The 26,145-nt window shown below is 34.9% G+C and overlaps 1 protein-coding gene across 6 annotated transcripts in view; it reads left to right on the top strand.

Moving 5' to 3' along the window:
• The window catches only part of MIPOL1 (mirror-image polydactyly 1), a 315,627-nt gene extending 289,682 nt beyond the window's left edge, over positions 1–25,945 (top strand). For 5 of the 6 annotated variants that reach the window (XM_073800543.1, XM_073800539.1, XM_019924002.3 and 2 more), the window contains one exon: positions 10,800–15,538. In XM_073800543.1, coding sequence (XP_073656644.1) covers positions 10,800–10,866 — 67 coding nt within the window. In that variant the 3' untranslated portion in view covers positions 10,867–15,538. Of the gene's footprint in view, positions 1–10,799; positions 15,539–23,669; positions 23,748–25,385 lie in introns of those variants that run through there. The other variant, XM_073800541.1, reaches the window with a different exon arrangement.
• Positions 25,946–26,145: the final 200 nt, after the last annotated feature.

The raw sequence follows: 26,145 nt of genomic DNA, 5'->3' as shown, positions 1-26,145 counted from the left end.
TACTAGATGAGTTAAAACCCTTTTATTGCTTCCCACTCTCTACATTAGTGGTTTCATCACAAAGTTTTCACAGGTCCAAGCTGCAGTGAGAGAAAAAAAAATCAATGGACCAAGGTTTTCTAAATTTTTTCAACTTAAAGATTGGGTAGTTAATGAATGGCAACATTAATCAAAATAAGAAATACTGAAATATGCATGGAAGGCAAAATAAGCTTTGTTTTAGATATGCTCATTATCATATCCTGTGGAATAACAAGAGATATCTTGAAGGCAGTTGGATATTTGAGTCTGAAACTCAGAGGAGAGTTTTAGGTTAATGGTCTGTATTTGGGAGCCATAAGCATTTAAGTGGAATCAAGGGAACAAATAACAACTTTTGAGGAAAGTATGAAAAGTGTTATGAAAAGGAGGTAAAACAACATCTAAGAGACCAGCAGAGGAAGAACAGCCATAATAGTAAAAGAATAAACTATATTTAAATCTTTTTCGTGCCCTGCTGCCATGATTAAAAGAGGGCAAGATCTTTGATACTAATGGCCAATCCAAAGGACAGCATTTCTCGTGGCTTTTCTGTCTCCTCTACTGGAAGGATGATTTTTATCCATGTCTCTTGGATTTCCCTGGTTCTTTCTCCTAGAAAAACGAAATTCAGAAGCCAAATATGTTTGATCAGGCAATCTTGTTGCCTAAATAGTAGAAATGGAATGTTTTTTTCTATGGAGGAAATTGTCCAGCCAACAAGAATTCTCCTCTCCATTGACAGATAAAAAAATTGCTCTCAAAAATGGAATCTCTAGAGAGATTTTTCAATTGAGGATAAGGAATTTTTCACTTTTTCACTTTTTCACTGTCTTCACTTCTTTCTCTCACTTTGCAAAAAATATTATCTAGTCAATAAGAGTAGTCCAACCCCATAAAAAAAATCAAAAATAAACCTCAAAAGTCACAGTACTTTTGGAAGCAATGTAGCACATGAGAGATCAGGGTTGTGGTAATTACACCTTGTGATGTATTCCAACTCCAAAACTTAATAGCAGTATGGTTCTGATCAAATTACCTTCTATATGCTTTGGTTTGTCATCTGATGATGACATCTACTCCATGGAGTTGTAATGAAAATTAAATATGTGCATAAATTACTTCTTATAGTTCCTGGCACATAGTCAGTATTCGTTACATATTACTTGCCTTTTAAAATGTATCACAATATTCATTAAGATTGAAAAATGAAAGTAAACCAATTCAGAAAATTGGTAAATAACTTATGGTTCATCTACTTGATGGAAAACTATGTATTTCATTGTAGTACATACATCTTACATAGTCACAAAGAAAGTATAAAAGTGATGTTAACGGAAAAAATTAGGATTTCTCTCTAAAGTGTAGCTGCAAATGTATTTTTTAAGTTTACAAAAAAATTTATGTTATAGAAAATAATAGACTGTAACTATTATTTCCTACTTATGTACAGTGTCATCAATTTACTTTCTTATAATGTGTTACTAAACTAGCAGATGAAATACACCAGTAAATACTTACCCAATTTGGGTTGGCGTCGTGAACGCGGCCTGAAGGGGGCTACTATGCCACAGCTAGCCGGGAGGGAGTCCGGGAAAAAGTCTGGAACTGCCTAAGAGGCAAGAGACAATTGTTTCAGGGTGCGTGAGGAGAGTGGATTCAGAGCACTGCCTAAACAAGCTTGAGAGGCAGGAGCCGCAGCTATCAGCGTGGACCCCAGAGACGGGCATGAGACACTAAGGCAGCTGCTGCAGCCAACAAGAAGCCTGTGTGCAAGCACAGGTCTCTATCCACACCTCCCCTCCTGGGAGACTGCAGCCCGCCACTGCCAGGGTCCCGTGATCCAGGGACAACTTCCCTGGGAGAACGCACGGTGCACCTCAGGCTGGTGCAACGTCACTCAGGCCTCTGCCGCCACAGGCTCACCCCGCATTCTGCACCCCTCCTTCCCCCCGGCCTCAGTGAGCCAGAGCCCCCGAATCAGCTGTTCCTCTAACCCCGTCCTGTCTGAGCTAAGAACAGATGCCCTCAGGTGACCTACACGCAGAGACGGGGCCAAATCCAAAGCCGAACCCCAGGAGCTGTGTGAACAGAGAAGGGGAAATTTCTCCCAGCAGCCTCAGGAGCAGCAGATTAAATCTCCACAGTCAAGTTGATGTACCCTGCATCTCTGGAATACCTGAATAGACAACGAATCATCCCAAAATTGACGTGGTGGACTTTGTGTGATTTTGTCTATATATTTTGCTTTTACCGTTTGTCCTAGGGTTCTGTCTGTAGGTTTCTGGATTTTTTGTGGGGTTTTTTTGGTATAGTTTTTTGGCACTTGTTATTATTGGTGGATTTGTTTCTTGGTTTAGTTGCTCTCTTCTTTCTTTCTTTTTTTTATTGCTTTTCACTTTTTTAAATTTTTAATAATTTTTTTATTTTAATAACTTTTATTTTATTTGTTTCTTTCCTTCTTTCTTTTTTTCTCCCCTTTCTTCTAAGCTGTGTGGCTGACAGGGTCTTGGTGCTCCGGCCGGGTGTCAGGCCTGTGCCTCTGATATGGGAGAGCCAAGTTGAGGACATTGGTCCACCAGAGACCTCCCGGCTCCACATAATATCAAACGGCAAAAGCTGTCCCAGAGATCTCCATCTCAACACTAAGACCCACCCCTACTCAACTACCAGCAAGCTACAGTGCTGGACAACCTAGACCAAACAACTAGCAAGACAGGAACACAACCCCACCCATTAGCAGAGAGGCTGCCTAAAATCATAATAAGATCACAGACACCCCAAAACACACCACCAGACATGGTCCTGCCCACCAGAAATACAAGATCCAGCCTCATCCACCAGAACACAGGCACCAGTCCCCTTCACCAGGAATCCTACACAACCCACTGAACCAACCTTAGCCACTGGGGGCAGACACCAAAAACACAGGGAACTACAAACCTGCAGCCTGCAAAAAGGAGACCCCAAACACAGTAAGCTAAGCAAAATCAGAAGACAGAGAAACACACAGCAGATGAAGGAGCAAGGTAAAAACCCACCAGACAAAACAAATGAAGAGGAAATAGGCAATCTACCTGAAAAAGAATTCAGAGTAATGGTAGTAAAGATGATCCAAAATTTTGGAAATAGAATGGAGAAAATACAAGAAATGTTTAACAAGGACCTAGAAGAACTAAAGAGCAAATAAACAATGATGAACAACACAATAAATGAAATTAAATATTCTCTAGAAGGAATCAGTAGCAGAATAACTGAGGCAGAGGAACAGATAAGTGACCTGGAAGATAAAATATTGGATATAACTACTACAGAGCAGAATACAGAAAAAAAGAATGAGAAGAATTGAGGACAGTCTGAGAAACCTCTGAGACAACATTAAATGCACCAACATTTGAATTACCCAGAAGAAGAAGAGAAAAAGAAAAGGACTGAGAAAATATTTGAAAAGATTATAGTTGAAAACTTCCCTAATATGGGAAAGGAAATAGTTAAGTCCAGGAAGTGCAGACAGTCCCATACAGGATAAATCCAAGCAGAAACATGCCAAGACACATATTAATCAAGCTATCAAAAATTAAATGCAAAGAAAAAATATTAAAAGCAACAAGAGAAGATCAACAAATAACATACAAGGGAATCCCCATAAGCTTAACAGTTGATCTTTCAGAAGAAACTCTGCAAGCCAGAAGGGAGTGGCAGGACATATTTAAAGTGAAGAAAGGGAAAAACCTACAACCAAGATTTTTCTACCCAGCAAGGATCTCATTCAGATTGGACAGAGAAATCAAAACCTTCACAGACAAGCAAAAGCTAAGAGAATTCAGCACCACCAAACCAGCTTTACAACAAATGCTAAAGGAACTTCTGTAGGCAGGAAACACAAGAGAAGGAAAAGACCTACAATAATACACTGAAAAAAATTATGAAAATGGGAATAGGAACATACATATCAATAACTACCTTAAATGTAAATGGATTAAATGCTCCAAACAAAAGACATAGACTGGCTGAATGGATACAAAAACAAGACCCATATATATGCTGTCTACAAGAGACCCACTTCAGACATAGGGACACATACAGACTGAAAGTGAGGGGAAGGAAAATGATATTCCATGCAAATGGAAATCAAAAGAAACCTGGAGTAGCAATTCTTATATCAGAAAAAATAGACTTTAAAATAAAGACTATTACAAGAGACAGAGAAGGACACCACATATTGATCAAGGGATCAATCCAAGAAGAAGATATAACAATTGTAAATATTTATGCACCCAACATAGGAGCACCTCAATATGTAAGGCAAATGGTAACAGCCATAAAAGAAAAATCGACAGTAGCACAATCATAGTAGGGGACTTTAACACCCCACTTTCACCAATGGACAGATCATCCAAAATGAAAATAAATAAGAAATGCAAACTTTAAATGATACATTAAACAAGATGGACTTAATTGATATTTATAGGACATTCTATCCAAAAACAGCAGAATACACTTGTCAAGTGCTCATGAAACATTCTCCAGGATAGATCATATCTTGGGTCACAAATCAAGCGTTGGTAAATTTAAGAAAATTGAAATTGTATCAAGTATCTTTTCCAACCACAACGCTATGAGACTAGATCTCAATTACAGGAAAAAAATCTGTAAAAACTACAAACACATGGAGGCTAAACAATACACTACTAAGTAACCAGGAGATCACTGAAGAAATCCAAGAAGAAATAAAAAAAAATACCTAGAAACAATGACAATGACAACACGACAACCCAAAACCTATGGGATGCAGCAAAAGCAGTTCTAAAAGGAAAGTTTATAGCAATACAATCCTACCTCAAGAAACAAGAAACATCTCAAATAAACAACCTAACTTTACACCTAAAGCAATTAGAGAAAGAAGAACAAAAAAACCCAAAGTTAGCAGAAGGAAGGAAATCATAAAAATCAGATCAGAAATAAATGAAAAGAAATGAAGGAAACAATAGCAAAGATCAATAAAACTAAAACTGGTTCTTTGAGAAGATAAACAAAATTGATAAACCATTAGGCAGACTCAACAAGAACAAAAAGGGAGAAAACTCAAATCCATAGAATTAGAAATGAAAAAGGAGAAGTAACAACTGACACTGCAGAAATACAGAGGATCATGAGAGATTACCGCAAGCAGCTATATGCCAATAAAATGGACAACCTGGAAGAAATGGACAAATTCTTAGAAAAACACAACCTTCCAAGGCTGAACCAGGAAGAAATAGAAAATTTAAACAGACCAATCACAAGAACTGAAATTGAGACTGTGATTAAAAATATTGCAACACACAAAAGCCCAGGACTAGATGGCTTCACAGGCGAATTCTATCAAACTTTTAGAGAAGAGCTAACACCTATCCTTCTCAAACTCTTCCAAAATATAGCAGAGGGTGGAACACTCCCAAATTCATTCTACAAGGCCACCTTCACCCTGATACCAAAACCAGACAAAGATGTCACAAAGAAAGAAAACTTCAGGCCAATATCAATGATGAACGTAGATGCAAAAATCCTCAACAAAATACTACCAAACAGAATCCAGCAGCACATTAAAAGGATCATACACCATGATCAAGTGGGGTTTATCCCAGTAACGCAAGGATTCTTCAGTATATGCAAATCAGTCAGTGTGATAAACCATCTTAACAAATTGAAGGAGAAAAACCATATGATCTTCTCAATAGATGCAGAAAAACCTTTCAACAAAATTCCACACCCATTTATGACAAAAACCCTTCAGAAAGTAAGCATACAGGGAACTTACCTCAACATAATAAAGGCCATATATGACAAACCCACAGCCAACATCATTCTCAATGTTGAAAAACTGAAACCATTTCCTCTAAGATCAGGAACAAGACAGGGTGGTCCACTCTTACCACTATTATTCAACATAGTTTTGGAAGTTTTAACCACAGCAATCAGAGAAGAAAAACAAGTAAAAGGAATCCAAATCAGAAAAGAAGAAGTAAAACTGTCACTTTGCAGATGACACGATACTCTTCATGGAGAATCCTAAAGATGCTACCAGAAAACTACTAGAGCTAATTAATGAATTTGGTAAAGTAGCAGGATACAAAATTAACACACAAAAATCTCTTGCATTCCTATACACTAATGATGAAAAATCTGAAAGAGAAATGAAGGAAACACTCCCATTTACCACTGCAACAAAAAGAATAAAATACCTAGGAATAAACTTACCTAAGGAGATAAAAGACCTGTATGCAGAAAACTATAACCTGATGAAAGGAATTAAAGATGACACAAACAAATGGAGAGATATACAATGTTCTTGGATTGGAAGAATCAACATTGTGAAAATGACTCTAGTACCCAAAGCAATCTACAGATTCAATGCAATCCCTATCAAACTACCAATGGCATTTTTCACAGAACTAGAACAAAAAAATTTCACAATTTCTATGGAAACACAAAAGACCCCGAAGAGCCAAAGCAATCTTGAGAAAGAAAAATGGAGCTGGAGCAATCAGGCTCCCAGACTTCAGACTATACTACAAAGCTACAGTAATCAAGACAGTATGGCACTGGCACAAAAACAGAAATATAGATCAATGGAACAGGATAGAAAGCCCAGAGATAAACCCACACACATAAGGACACCTTATCTTTGATAAAAGAGGCAAGAATATACAGAGGAGAAAAGACAGCCTCTTCAATAAGTGTGCTGGGAAAAGTGGACATCTACATGTAAAATAATAAAATTAGAACACTCCCTAACACCATACACAAAAATAAACTCAAAATGGATTAAAGACCTAAATGCAAGGCCAGACACTATAAAACTCTTAGAGGAAAACATAGGCAGAACACTCTATGACATAAATCACCGTAAGATCCTTTTTGACCCACCTCCTAGAGAAATGGAAATAAAAACAAAAATAAACAAATGGGACCTAATGAAACTTAAAAGCTTTTGCACAGCAAAGGGAAACATAAACAAGACGAAAAGACAACCCTCAGAATGGGAGAAAATATTTGCAAATGAAGCAACTGACAAAGAATTAATCTCCAAAATTTACAATCAGCTCATGCAGCTCAATATCCAAAAAACAAACAACCCAATCCAAAAATGGACAGAAGACCTAAACAGACATTTCTCCAAAGAAGAAATACAGTTTGCCAACAAACACATGAAAGGATGCTCAACATCACTAATCATTAAAGAAATGCAAATCAAAACTACAATGAGGTATCACCTCACACAGGTCAGAATGGCCATCATCAAAAAATCTACAAACAATAAATGCTGGAGAGGATGTCGAGAAAAGGGAACCCTCTTGCACTGTTGGTGGGAATGTAAATTGATACAGCCACTATGGAGAACAGTGTGGAGGTTCCTTAAAAAATTTAAAAAAAACTACCATATGACCCAGCAATCCCATTACTGGGCATATACCCTGAGAAAACCATAATGCAAAAAGAGTCATGTACCACAATGTTCATTGCAGCTCTATTTACAGTAGCCAAGACATGGAAGCAACCTAAGTGTCCATCGACAGATGAATGGATAAAGAAGATGTGGTGCATATATACAATGGAATATTACTCAGCCATAAAAAGAAATGAAATTGAGTTATTTGTAGTGAGGTGGATGGACCTAGAGTCTGTCATACAGAGTGAAGTAAGTTAGAAAGAGAAAAACAAATACCGTATATTCCATATATGGAATCTAAAGGAAAAAAAAAAACAAATACCGTAAATTCCATATATGGAATCTAAAGGAAAAAAATGGTTCTGAAGAACATAGGGGCAGGACAGGAATAAAGACAGATGTAGAGAGTGGACTTGAGGACACGGGGAGGGGGAAGGGTAAGCTGGGACAAAGTGAGAGAGTGGCATGGACAAATATACACTACCAAATGTAAAATAGATAGCTAGTGGGAAGCAGCCACATAGCACAGGGAGATCAGTTAGGTGCTTTGTGACCACCTAGAGGGATGGGAAAGGGAGGGTGGGAGGGAGATGTAACAGGGAGGAGATATGGGGATATATGTTTATGTATAGCTCATTCACTTTGTTCTAAAGCAGAAAGTAACACACTATTTTAAAGCAATTATACTGTAATAGAGGTGTTAAAAAAAATACCCAATTTGACTTAAGTAGTAACTTGAGCAAACAGTTTAATGAAGCTATTAAGACAAATAATACATTAACTTATAATCTGAAATCTGTAGCTTTCTAGTAGCCAAAACTCTAGTGGAAGTAGCTTTGCAGTAAGAACAGGGAAACCAGGCCATATTTCTTACTGTCTTATCTTAGGACGTTGTATGAGGGTTTCCTTGTCTGTGCTTCAGTTCGTCATTTAAAATAGAGAAATTCTAATCTTAGATCTAACCCTTTTCCTATTCATGAAGTTTGTGGGAAGCTATTGCTGAGCAACATGTAAAGCAATTGGGCCCTATTTTATTAAAGTATGTAATTTTTTAAAGAATATTATTGATTTGGACAGTAAAGAATAGCCTGCAGGCAGATCCTGCAAGATGGTTCAACAGACAGACACACCTACCTTCCTGTCAGCACAGTCCATGTTTGGCAGGTGTAGTCCATTCCTTACAGGAAAGAATAGGTGCTTCATTGTGTTTCCAAAGTCAGTAAGCTTTTACAAAACTAAGTAATTGACATTTTTCTCATTTCTGAGATCAAATTTTCATAAATCATTCAACCTGAATAAACTGAGAATGTGGTTGTTCTAGTAATTGTTGAAATATAGTAAATACATTGCAAAATGTGATATTTAAGTATTTCCTCCTAACCTCTTACCTTAGCAAGATGTATTAAGAGTTCTAAATGGAAAGATATCCTACTGTGTGAAAAAGAAACTAAAGTAAAATGAGTCCATCTGTAAAGGAGAAGGCAAAAGAAGCACAAAACAGGTTCATCTCAGTAATTTGGCATTCCGTTGATTCAGAATTCATAGTGATAATAACTGTGCAGAGTAGAGCTTACTTTTACATTACGAGGAAGTTTTTTTAATAGTAATGCAAATGATATTGTGGGGGAGGGATATATTTAACTATCTTGAAAGTAATATTTTCTAACTTTTTACAGTACATCCTGAGAAATTCTATTAGTGGCATATCAAGGTTTCTCCTGGGAGTCATTTGTTAACAGTTAATTCAAGTTATTATCATATTTTACAGTACAGTTAAAATTTCATAGTGACATTTTTCTTCCCCCTCGTCCACAATTCAACGTAGTGAAACTTTGTCTTAAAGGATCTATGTAATCCTATGAATCATAATATTCAGAGTGTATAAAATAGCACTAGTTTTTATCACTAGGGCAAGTCCAACTAATACAGACTTATCTGTGAATACAGTGAATTGTCCAGTAAATCTTCTAGTTCAGGTATTTGCATCACTAGCTTAAACGTGGTTTAATGGTTGTATATTACTTGTGTAAAATTTACGTTTGAGAAATTTGTAGTAATAAATTTAAGCAAGATTTGCATTTTTACTCTAAGATCATTACTATATTTCTCAAAGCAAAGATACTTTTATGCACTGAATTGTTTGTTTCATATTCCTGTTTTCTATTAACAGAAGTCTTGATATATGCAGAATCATCCAATAAACTTGAGCTGTTTTCAGTGTTGCATGCATCCAATTAGTCCATCTAAACCAGTCTGTATGACGCTAAGAATACCCTCATTCCTTTAGTGTCTTGCTCTGTGCTGTGTTTATTTGCAAAGGACCCTCATGCATGGGTCCATATAAATGAGGTAAGCTGGAACAGACTAGGCTGTGTCACTCACCAGTCTTTGAGGAGGAAGCTTTGTGTATATGAAAACTGCTGGGTGTGATTTTCACTTATAAAGAAGATTTCTGTGTGTGTAACACCAAGCAAGATTTTTTGTTGAGGTTTTATGCTTGCGGGAAAGAAAATAATAAGGGAAAAAAATCAACTTTTGTCAAGCAAAACTGTCACTCATTCAATGAATGTGATTTCCCTCCCATAGAGTAGTCTAAGAACCTACAGAATGACTTCTGAATTTTTGACTCTATTTTCAGTATAATTGGTGAGTTTTTAATCAACTGAAAAATCACTTATCTTTGACTCAGAAGCATATATAGTCATTGCTAGCCTATTTATATTACTCAGGAATAGAAACTTTTAAAATGTAGTACAGAAAGTCTGGTTTTATTAGCATCAAATCATTTTTATACATTTAAGTTATATTCATACCATTGAGATACCAAGTTTTTCCAACTTAGCCAGCTAATACCTGGCTTTAAACAGAAGAAATTTAATGCATAACAGTTGTACAGTATACCAATATGTTACTTATTTAGCTAGGTAACAGATCTAAGGCTGATAGTATTTATGTATTGAAATATGTACTCTTGGTGAAAATCAGTTTGAAACTGCTCTATGTTTAATATGCCATCTTGTCATTGCATAGTAATGATTTCATTCATAACCGTAATGCAAGTAGGTAAATGTATTAAAATTAGTATCTTAGATTTTTCATGTAGCATCTAATGCTGACATAATCTGAAGATCTGGATTAAAGTTTGTGTTTTTGCTGTTTTTTTAACCTCAAATACTTGGCACTCTGCACCCATGTCTCTCACTTACAGTAATGCTTTGTTTCTTAACATGACTACCAAGAATGCTTGGTCACAGGCAAATACTGTCCTTTTTCAGCCAAAATATTCCTGACAATAATTGCATGTTTTATAATCATTTTTTTCCCTCCTGCCCCCCTGCCCCCAACTTAGGTTGGAAAGGCTGGTGGACGTCCTGAGGAAGAAGGTTGGAACAGGGACCATGAGGACAGTGATCTGACTGAGAAAAAAACGACAGTCTGGGGAAGCAATCACATCTGGTGACCAGGCTGCTTCATTCAACACTGTGTAAACACTAAAGCCTTAACTTAGCAAACAGTTGTTAGAAGTGGGACACTCCAACCACATTCCAAGTTGAGATAAAATCAAATCACAAATGTTTAACCACTTTGCTGCTGACCTGAGTTATTTATCCAAATGTATTAACTACAGACTTTTACCAATGGGTAGCTATAAAGTTGCAGCTTATTTTGTAACTATTTTATATCTCACTGTATTTAATATAAATATTTTTGCTGAAAGACCATTATAGAAACATAGTAAAGTTGGTCAGGATCATATCTTCACCTATGGCCCTTTCTGAATCAAAATACAGCAGAGTAAATATTGCCTAAACCTTAATCCACTGTGTTAGGTCAAAACTTCAAATACATACATTTTTCAATGTAGAGTTTATTTCTTAACCAATGAGAGAAGCACATACATAAGAGTGTATAGTCTTCCTTCAATGCATGCATGTAATCTTTGTTAGTTTTAAAGAATATTAAGTATAGATACCAAGAATCAAATGTATAATTTGCCTTAATAAGAGTTTGGTTTATTAAAATTACATTAATCAAGGCATGATTTTTCTTTCACTACAAATAATGCACACTGTTTTCAATAAAAAGAGGGTATTGTTAATGTGTACTTATAAATTCATGGTGTCAATATTTTTTAAATGTTGGGTCTGAATAATGATCTAAACTCTATTTAAGCTGTAGAAATTGCCAAGTCTGGGCTTCCCTGGTGGCGCAAGTGGTTGAGAGTCCGCCTGCCGATGCAGGGGACACGGGTTCGTGCCCCGGTCCGGGAAGATCCCACATGCCGCGGAGCGGCTGGGCCCATGAGCCATGGCCGCTGAGCCTGCGCGTCCGGAGCCTGTGCTCCGCAACGGGAGAGGCCGCAACAGTGAGAGGCCCGCGTACCACAAAAAAAAAAAAAAAGAAAGAAATTGCCAAGTCTGTCTAATAGGCTGGGATACTTTTGGCTTGAAAATTAGCATGTGCCAGCATGATGCTAAAAGGCAAGAGCCCATCAAACATATTAAGTATTCTTTTCTATTATCTTTATTTAGATTATCATTTGAATTTTTGTAATGGAGGAGGGGAATCTAATATATAATATACAAAAGAATTATAATTAAAAATATAAAGCCTTGGGGAAAAAAGTAAACCTGTGATTTGGTTCAGGATACCTACTTTTTTTTAATTTAAGGGATAATTTAAAATAATTACATCATGGCAGTCACTTCTAATCATATGAAATTATGAATAAAACTAAGATTTTTTGGCTTAGGAATGTATTTGACCAGAGGAAAAAAAATTTTTTTTTAGATTGAATAGATGAGAAGCTGATAGAAAATAAATATGAGCGGAGCAGGATGAAATTGACAAGTAGAGGTGGAATTAGTGAAAATTTTGTAGGCAAGTGAAAAATTTTCGAAGTCCATACAATTTTTTAATTTATCTTTAAGATTGAACTAAATCTACCATTGCCTGTTTTCAGGACAAGTACAGAATACTTTATTACATACACCATTGGAGATTATGCCTTTGAATGCCTTTGAACTTTTTCTACTCTATGATAAAGGTGCTTTATCATAGGGTAACAAAAGAATCATGATGCAAACAAGCTCTATTTCTTTCATATTAAATCCATTGAATTAACTGATAGAATCATCCCACTGAGTTCAAATTTAGAATTTACTCATGTTGCCTACTTTAAATTTTTTTTTTAACTATGAGAATTAGAAAATAAGGAACGACAGGGGTTAAAAATAAGCTAACTGGATTTACTCTACAGTCCTAAAGAGAATTATAGCCTCTCACAAACCAGTGACTATATAACTATACAAATTTGGAATAATTTAGTCATGCATGTAGTCTTCTCTCTGAGCTCTAACTGAAACATGTAACAGCTCCCTATGTGAAGGAAGAGCACCTTTCAAGTCATGCAGGTAAGTAAAAAGAAACAGTTCTTGTCACAAAATAGTCCATTCCTGAATCCTCTTCAAATAAATCACAAGTAAACTTGAATTTTCAGATTATTCCTGAAGAACAGACAAACCTTTATTGAGTTATTTTGCTTGAGGTTTTATAAAACACAAAGTGTAGAATAAAGACATTTTATAACTTCCAAACATCTCTTCCTATAACTATACAATCAGATTAGCACAACTAGTTCCTATAATCAATATCCAGAACTGTTATAGAATTTGATATTATAACGTTAAATTTACAAAACAATTCTAACATCTACTGTTGCTCAGTGTAGGTAGTCTCCCCCAATTACCACATCCCCTTGAAAATGAGTTGTCTACAAAATTACAAATGCTTCAAGTAGTCTTTTTTTGGGGGGGCGGGGAGGGTTGTATGAAGGAATAAGCTTACCCACTGAAGATCAGTTCTTTACATATTCAATTATAATGCAACATCTGAAGTATTCCACCACTGCCCAGAGAGGTTGCTTTGAGTTTACTTTAAACATCAAATCTGATTCCTATAGTAACGTGAGAATTTACTTTCCCTTGTAAAAAATAAGTAGTTCAGAGGAAAAGCAGAAAAGATCATATAAATGTGTAGCACTCGATGATTTACAAAGTCCTTTCCCATCTGTAGTTTTATTTGATCCTATCAACAATCATATAATAATAACAATATATTATATATATCAACCACGTAATAATGATAATGATGATAGTAATTTTAGTAGTAGTAGTAGTAGTACATTTTGCAAGCAAGGAAACACTCTCAGCAGGGCTAGGAATTTGCCAAGGACTGGCTAGGCCTTACAGCTGAGGTCTTAAGACTAAACTCCATGCAACCATAGGTCTCCAGACCTTTCATTAAAAAAAAGTAAAAATCAAAGATTTTAACTCCTGCAATTTATTTTATTATTGTACCATTTCTTTTATACATATATTTGTGAATTTTCTACACATTTCTTTCAATGAAGTACTATAATATGAGCTGCATATGCAAATAGCATCACATTATCACTACCTCTCTATAGTGTTATAGTGGCAGCATTAGCCTTAGCCTTCACTAATTAGGAATATTGTGACAATTCACTGTTGATAAAAAATAGCCTGAGTTGCTTATAAGCAAAGCCTAAGCAGTTATAGCAAAGTTATTAGTTAATTATTATGTGAGAAATTTTCATTCTACTTTTATAAATAAGCCATTATGTTAAAATTATTTAAAATATTTTTCTTTTTTCAGTGAGAAAGTTGATCCTTTGTATATTTCAGTATGCAAATAAACTGATGAATCTTCTTATCTGGTCACTTACCAATAGAATTAGTTTATTGCACAAAAAAAGTTAGAATATTAAAAATGTATAGTTTTAATATTGAATAAAGTTGCATAAAAAGCCATTTTATAGATAGTGTATTTTTAAAGATAACTATTGAAGTGTCCGTCTTTAAATACTCATGACTAGTGAGGCATTATAATGATAAAATAGCCATGGCCTATACATTTGTCTTCTGGCATAAGGTTTGTATAGAACCCAAATTTTTCACAAGACATTATTGTGTTGTTGATAACTACTATTTTCAGGTAACCTGTCTATCCGTATTGAGATATATATAGATATATAAATACACAGACACATACACACACAAATACATTTGTCTTTCTAAAAAATTGATTTATAAGTCAATTGTTAGGCTTCAGTGATTTCAGCATTTTGTTCATCTTTTATTGCAAATGCATGTGGTTTCTGAGGCTTTTAAATAAATACATGAAATGGTTGAAAGATTTATATTGCTCGTGCTTAGCTAAATATGTCATCTCTAGAAAAGATGTGGTTTATTTTGGCACTGTTTTAAAAACTCAAATATTTTAAACATTTGTTAAGTTGGAGCTTGCACATTTGAACTAGTAGCATACGTTCCAGAATAGCATCTCAAGTTACCAAATTTTTTGTAATCCTTTTACTAGAATAACTTTTTTTGGAAAGGTTTTCTTTTCTTTTTTATTATGTACTTTAAGTTAAATTTATAAAGGTTGAAGTTATTTTTTTGATATATAAGTTTACACATACATACATATTATTTTTAATAGAAAAAATCAGATTACATATATTTAAAATGTATTTTTCTGTTTGTGCCTAATAATATATCACTGCCGTCTTTTCATATTGGTATTCCATATAGAAAGCTCAATGTTATTTTTTTAATTGGGTGAATATTTACATATATATGTATTTTTATTCCATAGACAGTTGGAATGCTTATTGGGGTATGCTTTTTTTTTTTCTCTTGGATTTCTCTTTATTTTTTTTTTAATTTATTTTTTTAACATCTTTATTGGAGCATAATTGCTTTACAATGGTGTGTTAGTTTCTGCTTTACAACAAAATGAATCAGTTATATATATACATATGTTCCCATATCTCTTCCCTCTTGTGTCTCCCTCCCTCCCACCCTCCCTATGAAGTTATTTTTAATGTAGGATTTCATAAATAGAATTGGACAATGATAAATGTATATTTTTAAGAATCAGTAAAATATTGTGTCCTATTGATATTTCTTTGTAGAAATCTTAATATACTTATTTTTAATGTTTATTGTGTATTGTTTTTGAATGTATATTGTTTTCTGAATATAGTTTTGGAGAATGCTTGTACTTTGGAAGCCACCAGTTTCTTGACTATCAGATTATTAACAAAGGTGCATTTTAATGCACAAACTCAGATATCTGAAATATATATTTACTTTTTTAGTCATATAAACTCTCTACTGCAAATCCTACACATTTCAATGCAATTATTATACATTTAATCAAACTTATAAGTGTTCAGTCCTGAAGACACGGTACTAAATATGCCTATAAAATATACTGCAGTAGGGAAACAGATTAAGTTCACTGTCAAACTGTGTCTGACTTGCTTGACAAGTTTAATGAAGATAAAATTCATTATGAACAAATTTATTAGGTACCTTACTACTTGCAGTAGTAAAATATTAAAGAGAAATAGTATTTTTGGTAAACATGGTTAAAAAGAACCTACCAAGGGAAATCAAATTCTCTTAATTAAAAAAATAGTAGACTGATTCAAATCTACTACAAAGCACCTCTACTAATTTTGGAATTTGTATGTGGAATATTGCAGTAACCAATAGCTGAAATCTAAAAACATTGCTTCTGTTGTGTTTGATTATTCAATCAAGATAAGGTAAATATAAACAGACTATGTAACACTCTCATCTGTAGTGAACTTAGAATTTAAAGCTTAAGGTACATGGCTAAAAGAGGACCAGGGTGGGGTGGGCAGTAGGAATTGTTGGGGTAAAGTTTCTATAAACTGGTAATATCTAAACTGTCATATTACTGTGTAAAAGAATTGTCTCACCATGTATGGCCTTCGGGATATTGTCATACATTTTACTTCTACATAGGTATACAATAATAATTTTGTTATTGTTTTTGCTTTAAACAATCAACTATTTTTTAAGGTGATTTAAAAAGTAAGAGCAACCTTATTTTATATTGACCCACGTATTTACCATTTCTGGTGCTCTTCTTTATGTAGATCCAAGTTTCCACCTGTTGCCATTTTCTTTCTTCCTGAAGTATTTATCTTTTATACAATGCAGGGCTGTAAGTAATGAATTCTTTCAGCTTTTGTATGTTTGAAAATCTCTCTCTCTCTCTCTTTTTTTTTTTTTTTTTTTTTGGTGCCTTCATTTTGTGCAAAAGAAGTTTTTTGCTGGCTATAGAATTCTAGGTTAACTCTTTGAAAAATATATTCAGATGTTGCTCTACTGTTTCTGGCTTGCTTTGTTCCTGCTGTCATTTTTATTTTTGTTCTCTATACATATACCCTCTGGCTGCTTTAAGGGTTTTCCCTTCATCACTTTTTTTAGCCAATTTGCTTGTGATGTGTTATAAATTTCTGCATGCTTCTGTGCTTATGATTTGTTGAACTTCCTGTACTGTGGGTTTATAATCTTTATCAATTTTTTTAAATTTTGGCTATTACTTTTTTCAATATTTTTTGTCCTCAAACTTCCTCTTTCCTCTCTTCTGGAACTGCTATTTAATACATATTAGGCCACTTGAGATTGTCCTACAGCTCATTCATTCTTTGTTCATTTTGGGGAGGGTGTCTTTTTCCTCTGGGTGTTTTATTTTGGATAGTTTCTATTGTTTTGTCTTTAAATTTACCAAACTTTTCTTTTGCAGTGTCTAATGTGCTCTTCTTAATCCCATCCAGAGCATTTTTCTTCACAGACATATTTTTCATCTCTAAAAGTGAAAATTGGGGCTTTTTAATGTCTTTCATCTCTCTCCTTAATTTTTTCATGTTTTACCTTATCTTCTGGAATATAAAAAATATAGTCATAAGAACTGTTTTAATGTCCTTGTCCGTTAATTCTATTATCTGTTCTATTTCCAAGTCTGTTTCTATTGATTTCTTTATCATGAATTATATTTTTTTAGTTGAAGTATAGTTGAGTTATAATATTATATTAGTTTCAGGTGTATATAATAGTGGTTCAATATTTGATAGACCATACTCCATTTAAGGTTATTACAACATAATGACTGTTTCCCTGTGCTGTGCAATCATGACTTGTATTTTTCTGCTTTGTATGCCTGGTAACTTTTTTTGGATGCCAGTCATTGTGAATTTTAACTTTTTGGGTGTTAGATATTTTTGTTTCTGGTTGAAAGCTTTCAAACTTTCTTCAGGGACACAGTTACATTATTTGGAAACAGTTTTGAGACACAGAGAGAGAGAGACAGAGAGACACAGAGAGAGGGAGAGAGACACACACACACACACACACACACACACACACACAGAAAGACACAGAGAGAGAGAGGTTCAGTAGGTGGGACCAGAGCGCCTTTAGTCTAGGGCTGATTCCCCCCCCAGCTCAGGAAATCGCCCTCTGAATACCTGATGCCCTGTGCAGTAGGAGTTTTCTCTGCTGTGACTGGTCCTAACCACGTGTGAGTTTTGGTCATTGTTCTGCCTGCACCTTTCTGGCGGTTCTTACCTTAGCCTTGGTAGTTTACTTACACACGTATGCTTGTCCATACTCAGAGGAAGACTCAAGGAATGCTCTGTAGCTCTCCAGAGCCCACTCACTCTTTCACTCTCTTTCTGTGCAGCAATTTTTGTTCCAGAATTCCCCTCTCCAGTACTCTGACTGCAAATTCTAACCATCTTGGCCTCCCCAAATTCTCAACTCTTACGTTCTCGACTCAGGGAAGCTGCCAGGCTCTGTTTTGTTCCCCCTTCTATACTCTGCTCTGTAAACTTGCCATATGATAAACTGGGGTAATCTTAGGACTCCATTTCTTTCCCTTCTCTCTGGGAACACTATCCTGTGCTGCCTGTTGTCCAAAGTACAAAAACATTGATTCATGTATTCCCACTGTTGTTTTTGTTGTTGTTGTTGCTTTGGTTTTGGTGGGTCTTTTGTTTTAGGGTTTTGGTTTTGTTTTTTGTTTGTTTGGTTGGTTGGTTGGTTTGTTGGTTGTTTTTTTAAGGTGGGGAGGGTAAATGTGGTCCCTGTTATTCCATCATGGCCAAAAGTATAACTTCTCCTATAACTCTTTTAAAATGTCATCTTCTTAATGTCTAGCTTCCCTCTCCCCTGTTGAGAAATCAGCTGTCAGTCTTAATGTTCTTCTCCTGAAAGTAAAATCTCTGTTTTCTCTGATTGCTTTTTAGATCTTTTTCGTTGTTGGGTTTTGGGGGTTGTTTTGTTTCGTTTCGTTTTGTTTGGCAGTTTTATTTTGTGCCTAGGTGTGATATTCTTTGCTTGAGTTCATAGACCTGTTAAATCTCTGACTTCATATCATTTGTCAGTTTTAGAAAATCTTTGCTAAGTATCTTTTTCCCCCTCCTTCTGTGACTCCAATTATATATATTTTATATTGTTTTTCACTGTGTTCCCGCATCTCTTCTGTATTTTCCTTTTTTTCTCTATGTGCATTAGTTTTGAATTTTCAAAATTACCTGTCTTTTATTTCACTAATCCTGTCTTCTGCTGTTAAAGCCAGCTATTCAATTCTTAATTTCAGATTCTGTATTTTTTAATTCTACAGTCTCCTCTTGATGTTTTTGGTACATTTCAATTCTCTGGTGAAATACTCATCTTTCTAAATATATTGTCTCCCCTTTGCTTAGAACTATAAGAAACTATAGTAACTTAGTTACTATAAAATAGTACTTAAAAATCCATGTCTGCCATCTCCAATATCTGAATCACCCATGGGTCTTTCTCTATTGTCTGTTTTGTTTCTAGGTGTCTAGATGCATGGTCCTGTCTCTTGGCAGGCCTATCAATTGTTGATTTACTGTAAGACATCCTGATCCTCCAGGTGATTTTGTTTTCCACCAGAGAGGGCTTAGCCTTTCCTCTATTGGAAGATTGAGTGGGAGCTAATCACCTTAATCCAGTCAGGTATGCTGAGTTGAAGCTGGGTTGCAGTTTGAGTGAGGCTGTTTTCTCTGGTTTGCCTCTTTTCCTATGGGGTAGCTCACTAGGCTTTCAACAGTGAAGGTAATATCTTCACTCCAGTCCTTTTAGATATTCTCATCTGAGCTTTTTTAACCTCCCACTTAGGACAGCCCAGAATTTGCGAAATACTTCGAGGGGGAAACTAGGCATGTGTTTCAGGTCCCTTTGGTTCTCCTGGTCTGTCGCTCCAGCCCTGAAAGATTGCCAACAGCTCTGCTGGTTTCCCTGTCCCTAGCAGCAGTCTTCTGCCGGGACGAACCCAGAGCCCGCAAATGCCTTCAGGAGAAGAGCGGCTGCAGACCATCAGTTTACCTCTCAGTTCTCTCTTCTCTGGAATCTTAGTTCCTCTAGTTTTCTTTGTTTCAGCCCCTCTCTGATACTTTTAAACAAATATGGTATGTATTTTGTCCAGCTTTACTAGTTGTTCCTTGGCAGGAGCGTTGGTCTGCCATGAACGACTCTGTTCTGTCTGGGAGCAGAATTCCAGTGAGTTTTTAATTTCTGTTACTATATTTTTCATTTCAAGAAGTTATATTTTGTTCATTCCCAAATCCATTTGATCATTTTTGTTGTCTCGTTTCTATCTCATATTTTCAACCCCTTTTTAATTTTCATATACATTTTAAATGTGCTTATTCTATACTTCTGATTATTTTAAAATCTCAAGTATTTACTGCTCCAGTTTTGAGATTATTTCTGCTAGCTACATTTATCTTGCCTTGTTTCTTTAGATGTTTACTGATTCGTGAATGTGAGCTTGTATGTCTTAGGATTAGTCTCTGGAGGTCTTTTCAGTCCTGAGTTGAAGGTGGGTTCCTTCATAGAGGCTTTGCATTTGCTTCTGCCTGGGAACATGTACAGGCCTTAGCACACTTTAAAATCCTAATTTGAATTTTATTGGGCCACTTAAATAATAATCTGGGATGAAAAATCCACATGAGGGCTAGCTTGTGTTTATAAAATTCATAAGGGGAATATTTTTTTCTATCCTCCATTCATAGTCTAAGATTTCTCTTTGTGGGTGGGCCCTGGACTGTGTCCCCTATCCCCTACTCCATTAGGAGGCCATGAAAACCAAAGCTCAACTTCACCTCTATCATAAGTCAAATGCTCTCAAGGTAAAAACTGCCCTTCATGCTTCACATACCGTTAAGGGTTCCCAGTTTAACTTAGGTTTTGGCCTCTCAGTATTCCTTAGCAACTTGCCAACATAATGATGCATTTGACGAGATGTTTGTAATTTTCTGTCCAACATTTTTAGTTGCTCACTGTGGGAGGTTCCAGGTCCATCATAGTAGGAAACTCTAGTCAGGGCTGAATATTATTAAATTTACACACACACGCAGAGGTATAATTATACTACTAATAAAATGTTCTGAATTTAGTATCACTTGTATACATGATTAAAATGAGTAGGTAATAAATTTACCTTCCAGGATCCATAATTGCAGTTCTTTGTCCCCACCAGGAACTACAAGCAGTTTTTCATTAGAGAAAAGAAAATGATTGAATAATCCAAATTAGTCTGGGCAAGAAAACTAACAGCTGCCTAAAATGAAATATTTGAGTTATGAGCCATGTGCCACTTTGGTTTATCTGCAGCCAAAAGGTTCAGAATCCTTATTCAATTAACCATGTTGCTTGGGAGGGACTGGTTGCCCTGAATAAGAGCTGCCTGGTGATGAGTAAGAGGTATCCGTGACACACAAGTTCAGACCTTGCAACTCTGTTTTTGTTGTTTGAACTTTCTTCTCTGTTGTAGCTAGGGATCCAGCATGGAATTTAAACACTTGTGTGGTAACTCCATTCCTTCAGCCATTGTGTTGTTAAGCTCTAACTAACGAACTTTTAACACTGGTTCCATGTAAGGTAAGACTTAGAAAACAGCAGCAATCAACGATTCTGGCTTTATAAATAAAACCATTTTGTCTTTCGGAAAGTAAGATGCTCCTGCCTGTCTATTCCAACTGATCCCCTCAATAGTAGCGTTCATAACATGTATGAAAAATAAAGAAATAAACCAAGGTAGCACCTAAGAAAGCTTAAATTAAGAAGTGGCTTTTATTTCAAAAAATCACACCTACTGTAACAGAAACTTCAAAATGTATACTTGTTTTAAAACTTAGGAGCTTTGCATAAAATAGAGAAACCAAAATTACGTAATATTTGAAAAGGTAAGAGCTGCCAAATGCACCAGTCAAATATACTTTGTCTCGTGGACTTTTCTTCCATGCCAACAGTTTTTGTTGCTTAGGGAGATCCTCCTGATAATGTCACAAAGAATGTTTCTCAAACCCATATAGATTATGTACACATTGGCTTTTTAAAGACAAATTTGATTTTACATCTCTTAGCTTCATTTTGCTTCTGAACATAACTGTTTTGAAACAAAAACCAGGTGACTAAAAGAGAGGAGACTGAATTTTTTTCCCCAACTTATAAACAAGTCCTGAAGATAATTCTGGAGGAGAAAATTCAAACATAGTTTGAACAATGATATAATAATTTGACATAAAATGTCTCAGTGTTATTGCTTTGAAGAATTACTCTTTACTTGAATGTGTACACTGATTACTAATGTCTTACATCATAGTCTTACCACTTTGCAAAATTAGATTTGCTTTTTGCATCTTATTTTCTTAAATTATGGTCATACTAACAGTAATTGTATACTTTTATTTAGGTGACATAGAGCAAGTGAATATGTAATCTCATTTGTCAAATAAGAAAACCTTGAAATCAGTTTCCTTTCAATGAAGACCTCAATCATGTCATATAATCACTTTATTTCTTCTTTTATAAAAATTGCAACAACTTTTTCAAGAATTATAGCTACCTTGTGGACTGTAAGTTTAAATATTGCAGATATTATTGTCTTTAAGTTGCAATAAGACGGACAGTGGCTTTATCATTTCTAGAATCAAAGAATGAAGAGTGCCTGTGTCCAAGTTTTCTGGGCCCATTTTGGAGTTTTCTAAAAGAACCAATTGCCCAAATCATACATCGAGGTTCTGATATGTTAGTTTGTTTTTCTGTGGATGGCAAGAATATTAATAAAAGTGATTCATTCGTACTAATACCTCAGACCCTATGCTACTCCCCATTTCAGTTCCTACTCTATACTTTTATTATTTAATTCATTTACCATTTTTAATCCTCTACTCTGTCATATTCACCTTCATGAGTTTAAATCCAATTCATCCTTCAAGAACACTTTTATACCACCTCCTAACATGAAGCTTTCCCTAATTCCCCACCTCCACCCCACCACCAAGTAGAAGTTAATCTCTGCTCTGTATGATTTATAGCCCTTCCTTCATCTCTATTAGGGCAGTTATTAAGTTCCCTGTTGTTTCATTATTCCTGTACTATCTCCCATTAGCATGCAGCTTCTGGAGGTCAGAAATTCAGTCTTGTTCATATTTCTTTGCACAGGTAAATACTTAATGAATAATCATTCTTGTTAATGATGAAACCTAAATTTTCAAACTATATTTTTGTTTTATAAACATCTGTGTAATCTGTCTTTCTAAAAAATATATGACACTGAAAGATTAAGATTTGAGTATCTTTTTTAAAATAGTGGTATTAAAATATACTATTATGGCAAATTATCTAGCACCTGGCACATTACCAGGTGAAACATTGAGTTTACCTGAAGACTTTAACTTTTAATTGTAATCAAGTTAAAGTGAAGAGTTTTGGGATTGGGGGAGGGGGTAATATGTTTGATTTGATTAGGTTTGTTATTTTAATCAGAATTTCTTGTGTTTCTGTTAAATTTTTGTCCCATACAGTCCATAGTTTGAAATTTCACTCCATGATGAAGTGAAGATGTGGTTTTGTTGTCTTGGAAAGTTTACACAAAATTTCCAGACCACAAGAGATGTCATTTAAATCTTTATTGAACAACAGTAATAACTAAATTGCTTTCTGGAACCAAGTATGTCAAAATTCAAAGAAAGGGAGAAGGCAAGCAATATATAAACCAGTGGGCATGTTTGGATGCTTTCTGATAATGCTACAATCCACTTTAAATCATGATTTCAAATTCAGTAATTCCTTATTTCCTAAAAGTAACTAAAGTCTTCTGAATTCCGATTATTTTGATAAGCTTTCTTGAGATTTTATATTCTGGTTCTTTATTATTCTTTCAATACCTAAGCCCTATTCTAAGATATTTGAGAGCAAAAATAAATTGTGCATGAACATTACCCACCAAGCTACAGCTTCAAAAATTAATATTTAGTTACTAATTTTATTTTTATCTATTTTAGTCTCCACCAATTTTCATCATGCACCTTGTTGAAGGAAGATTCTAAAGCTTAAAATGACTACCATTCTTCAATAAATAGGTCAGTAATATCAAAGGCTTTTTGAAACACTTAAGCATAGAATATTCACTGCACTTTACTTGTGTGACCATGACATTAACACACTGAAAACCTTTAAGTTCCCTAAAGAAGACTTTCTTCTTATACATCTTTCCTAGCTGTGTCTAATCAAATTATGTTTTTCAAGATAGTATGTCCTTTTCTGAAATTATTTCTAGTATGTGCCTCACACACAAAGTTAACTATCTTGGTTATAATTGACTGCCAGCAGAAAGACTCACTTTTGATAACAGTATTTCTGTTAGTAATTTTCTAGGACATACATCTTCTTTCCTCATCAGGAAATAGTAAACCCAAACAACCAACATTGTTTCCCATGTTGAAAGATTAAAATCATCTTAATGAATAGTGCTCAAATGCTGGCACATGGCCAAATGAATAATCTTTGTCTTAAAGTAGCAAAAAGTGTAAGACACTACCTATGTTAAGACTTGATCTTCTTTGAATTCATCAGACAATAAGTGAAAATGCTATAGATTCTTAGCTTTCGTCTTGAACATCTGAAGTTCTCTTAGCTAGTAATTTTTTACTTAGATTTATATCTTTAATCCTAGGATCTCCCATCTCTTTGAAACCAGTTAATTAAAACAGATAATCACCTTATAGAACTTTCACATTAGGGTAAAATGAGAAAAAAAGGAATTGAGTAACTTTCATATACGACATAAACAGGCATTTTCAGAGCTAGAAGTACAAATGTGCGTCCATTCCTAAGCTCCTGCTTCCCCGTTTCTGTTAAGAGCTGAAACTTGTGCCACCATGGTTAATGTTTTGACAGATTTTATCATAAACCTTGCTGTTGTAAATTTGCCTTGAGCCAAAATTTAACATGTTGTAAGCTCAGAAACAGTTTTTGCTGTTAGTCACGAGAAACGGAAATAAATCAATTATGCTCTTTTGAATGATAGGAGTAGAGAGTTTAACTCTTTAAAAGTTACACATGACTTGAAATTTGAGAGAAATTCTCATTTTTTATGTCCACGACCTCTCAATTGTCAATAAAACATACATAAACACTTTTGTGACTCTCACAAGGGAGAATATACCAAAGGAAATCATGTGGCTTTAATATGCTCACTAAATTTCATCACCAAAATATAATCCCTAATTTTTTAAAATGAAAATGTCCTTTGCCTTATTATATGGAGTCAAAAATTTAAGCCCTCAACATGTGATTGATTCAAAAACTATGAAGTAGCTACTTTGTTTCCAAATAATTTATCAGAATGCACTTCAGTTAGACCCTGTCTTATGGTGTCTGTCATCTATAACTACTTAGAGTATTTTATTAAACTTTAACTCCCAATCATTGCTATTCCTAACAAACTGCAGATCTAGATATTTTTTCTCTCTAAAACATCTTTAATGACCATGACCATTGATAGTTACTCATAAATGCATTTGTACACAGGCTAAATCATAGCACATCAGTGAAGAAAAAAAAAGAGTTGTAACCCAGTCTTTACCCTAGAATAAATCAAATCAACAAATATTTATTGAATGTCTACTATGTGCAAATAGCCCTGGACTGGTCAGCTTTTAAAAAGCCATCCAACTTTTCACATTGACAAATCAAAGCATTATTTTCATGTATTGCAGAAGCTGCTTCCATGTCCTTTAGGTGACAAAGCCTCTGAGGACCCTGCAATTACTTAGGATAAATAAAGACAAGGAAGAGAACGCTAATTCATGACTGAAAAGAGAAGAAAGAATAACCTAAAATATCACCAGCAGATTGCATCATTGTGTGTGTGTGTGTGTGTGTGTGTGTGTGAGCTTATATGTATGAGCATATATTATATATGTGTGTATATTTATATACACATATACACACAAAGAGAAGAATGAGTGAATTTGAAAAAAATAGTCTTTGTTAAGGTGACATAAGAATTGACATTTATATTTGAGTCCAGAGCTTTGCTTTAAAATGGCTTAATGTCTTAAAAAGGAACGAAATTGGGTCATTTGTAGAGACGTGGATGGACCTGGAGACTGTCATACAGAGTGAAGTAAGTCAGAAAGAGAAAAACAAATATCGTATATTAATGCATATATGTGGTATCTAGAAAAATGGTACAGATGAACCGGTTTGCAAGGCAGAAATAAAGATACAGATGTAGAGAAGAAACGTATGGATATCAAGGGAGGGGGATGGGGTGGGATGAATTAGGAGATTGGGATTGACATATACACAGTAATATGTATAAAATAGATAACTAATAAGAACCTGCTGTATAAAAAAATAAATAATTTTTTTAAAAATAGGCTTAATGATATTTTGGCCAGTGTTAAGTTCTGTGATACTAAAAAACCAAATATAGTATAACAGATTACTCAACTTGACCCCCAGATTCTAAAA

Source organism: Tursiops truncatus, chromosome 2 (genome assembly GCF_011762595.2).
Source record: "Tursiops truncatus isolate mTurTru1 chromosome 2, mTurTru1.mat.Y, whole genome shotgun sequence".
In the NCBI taxonomy this organism is placed as follows: domain Eukaryota; kingdom Metazoa; phylum Chordata; class Mammalia; order Artiodactyla; family Delphinidae; genus Tursiops; species Tursiops truncatus.
The sequence above is the reverse complement of the archived record's forward strand: the minus strand, read 5'-3'. Positions and strand labels throughout refer to the sequence as shown.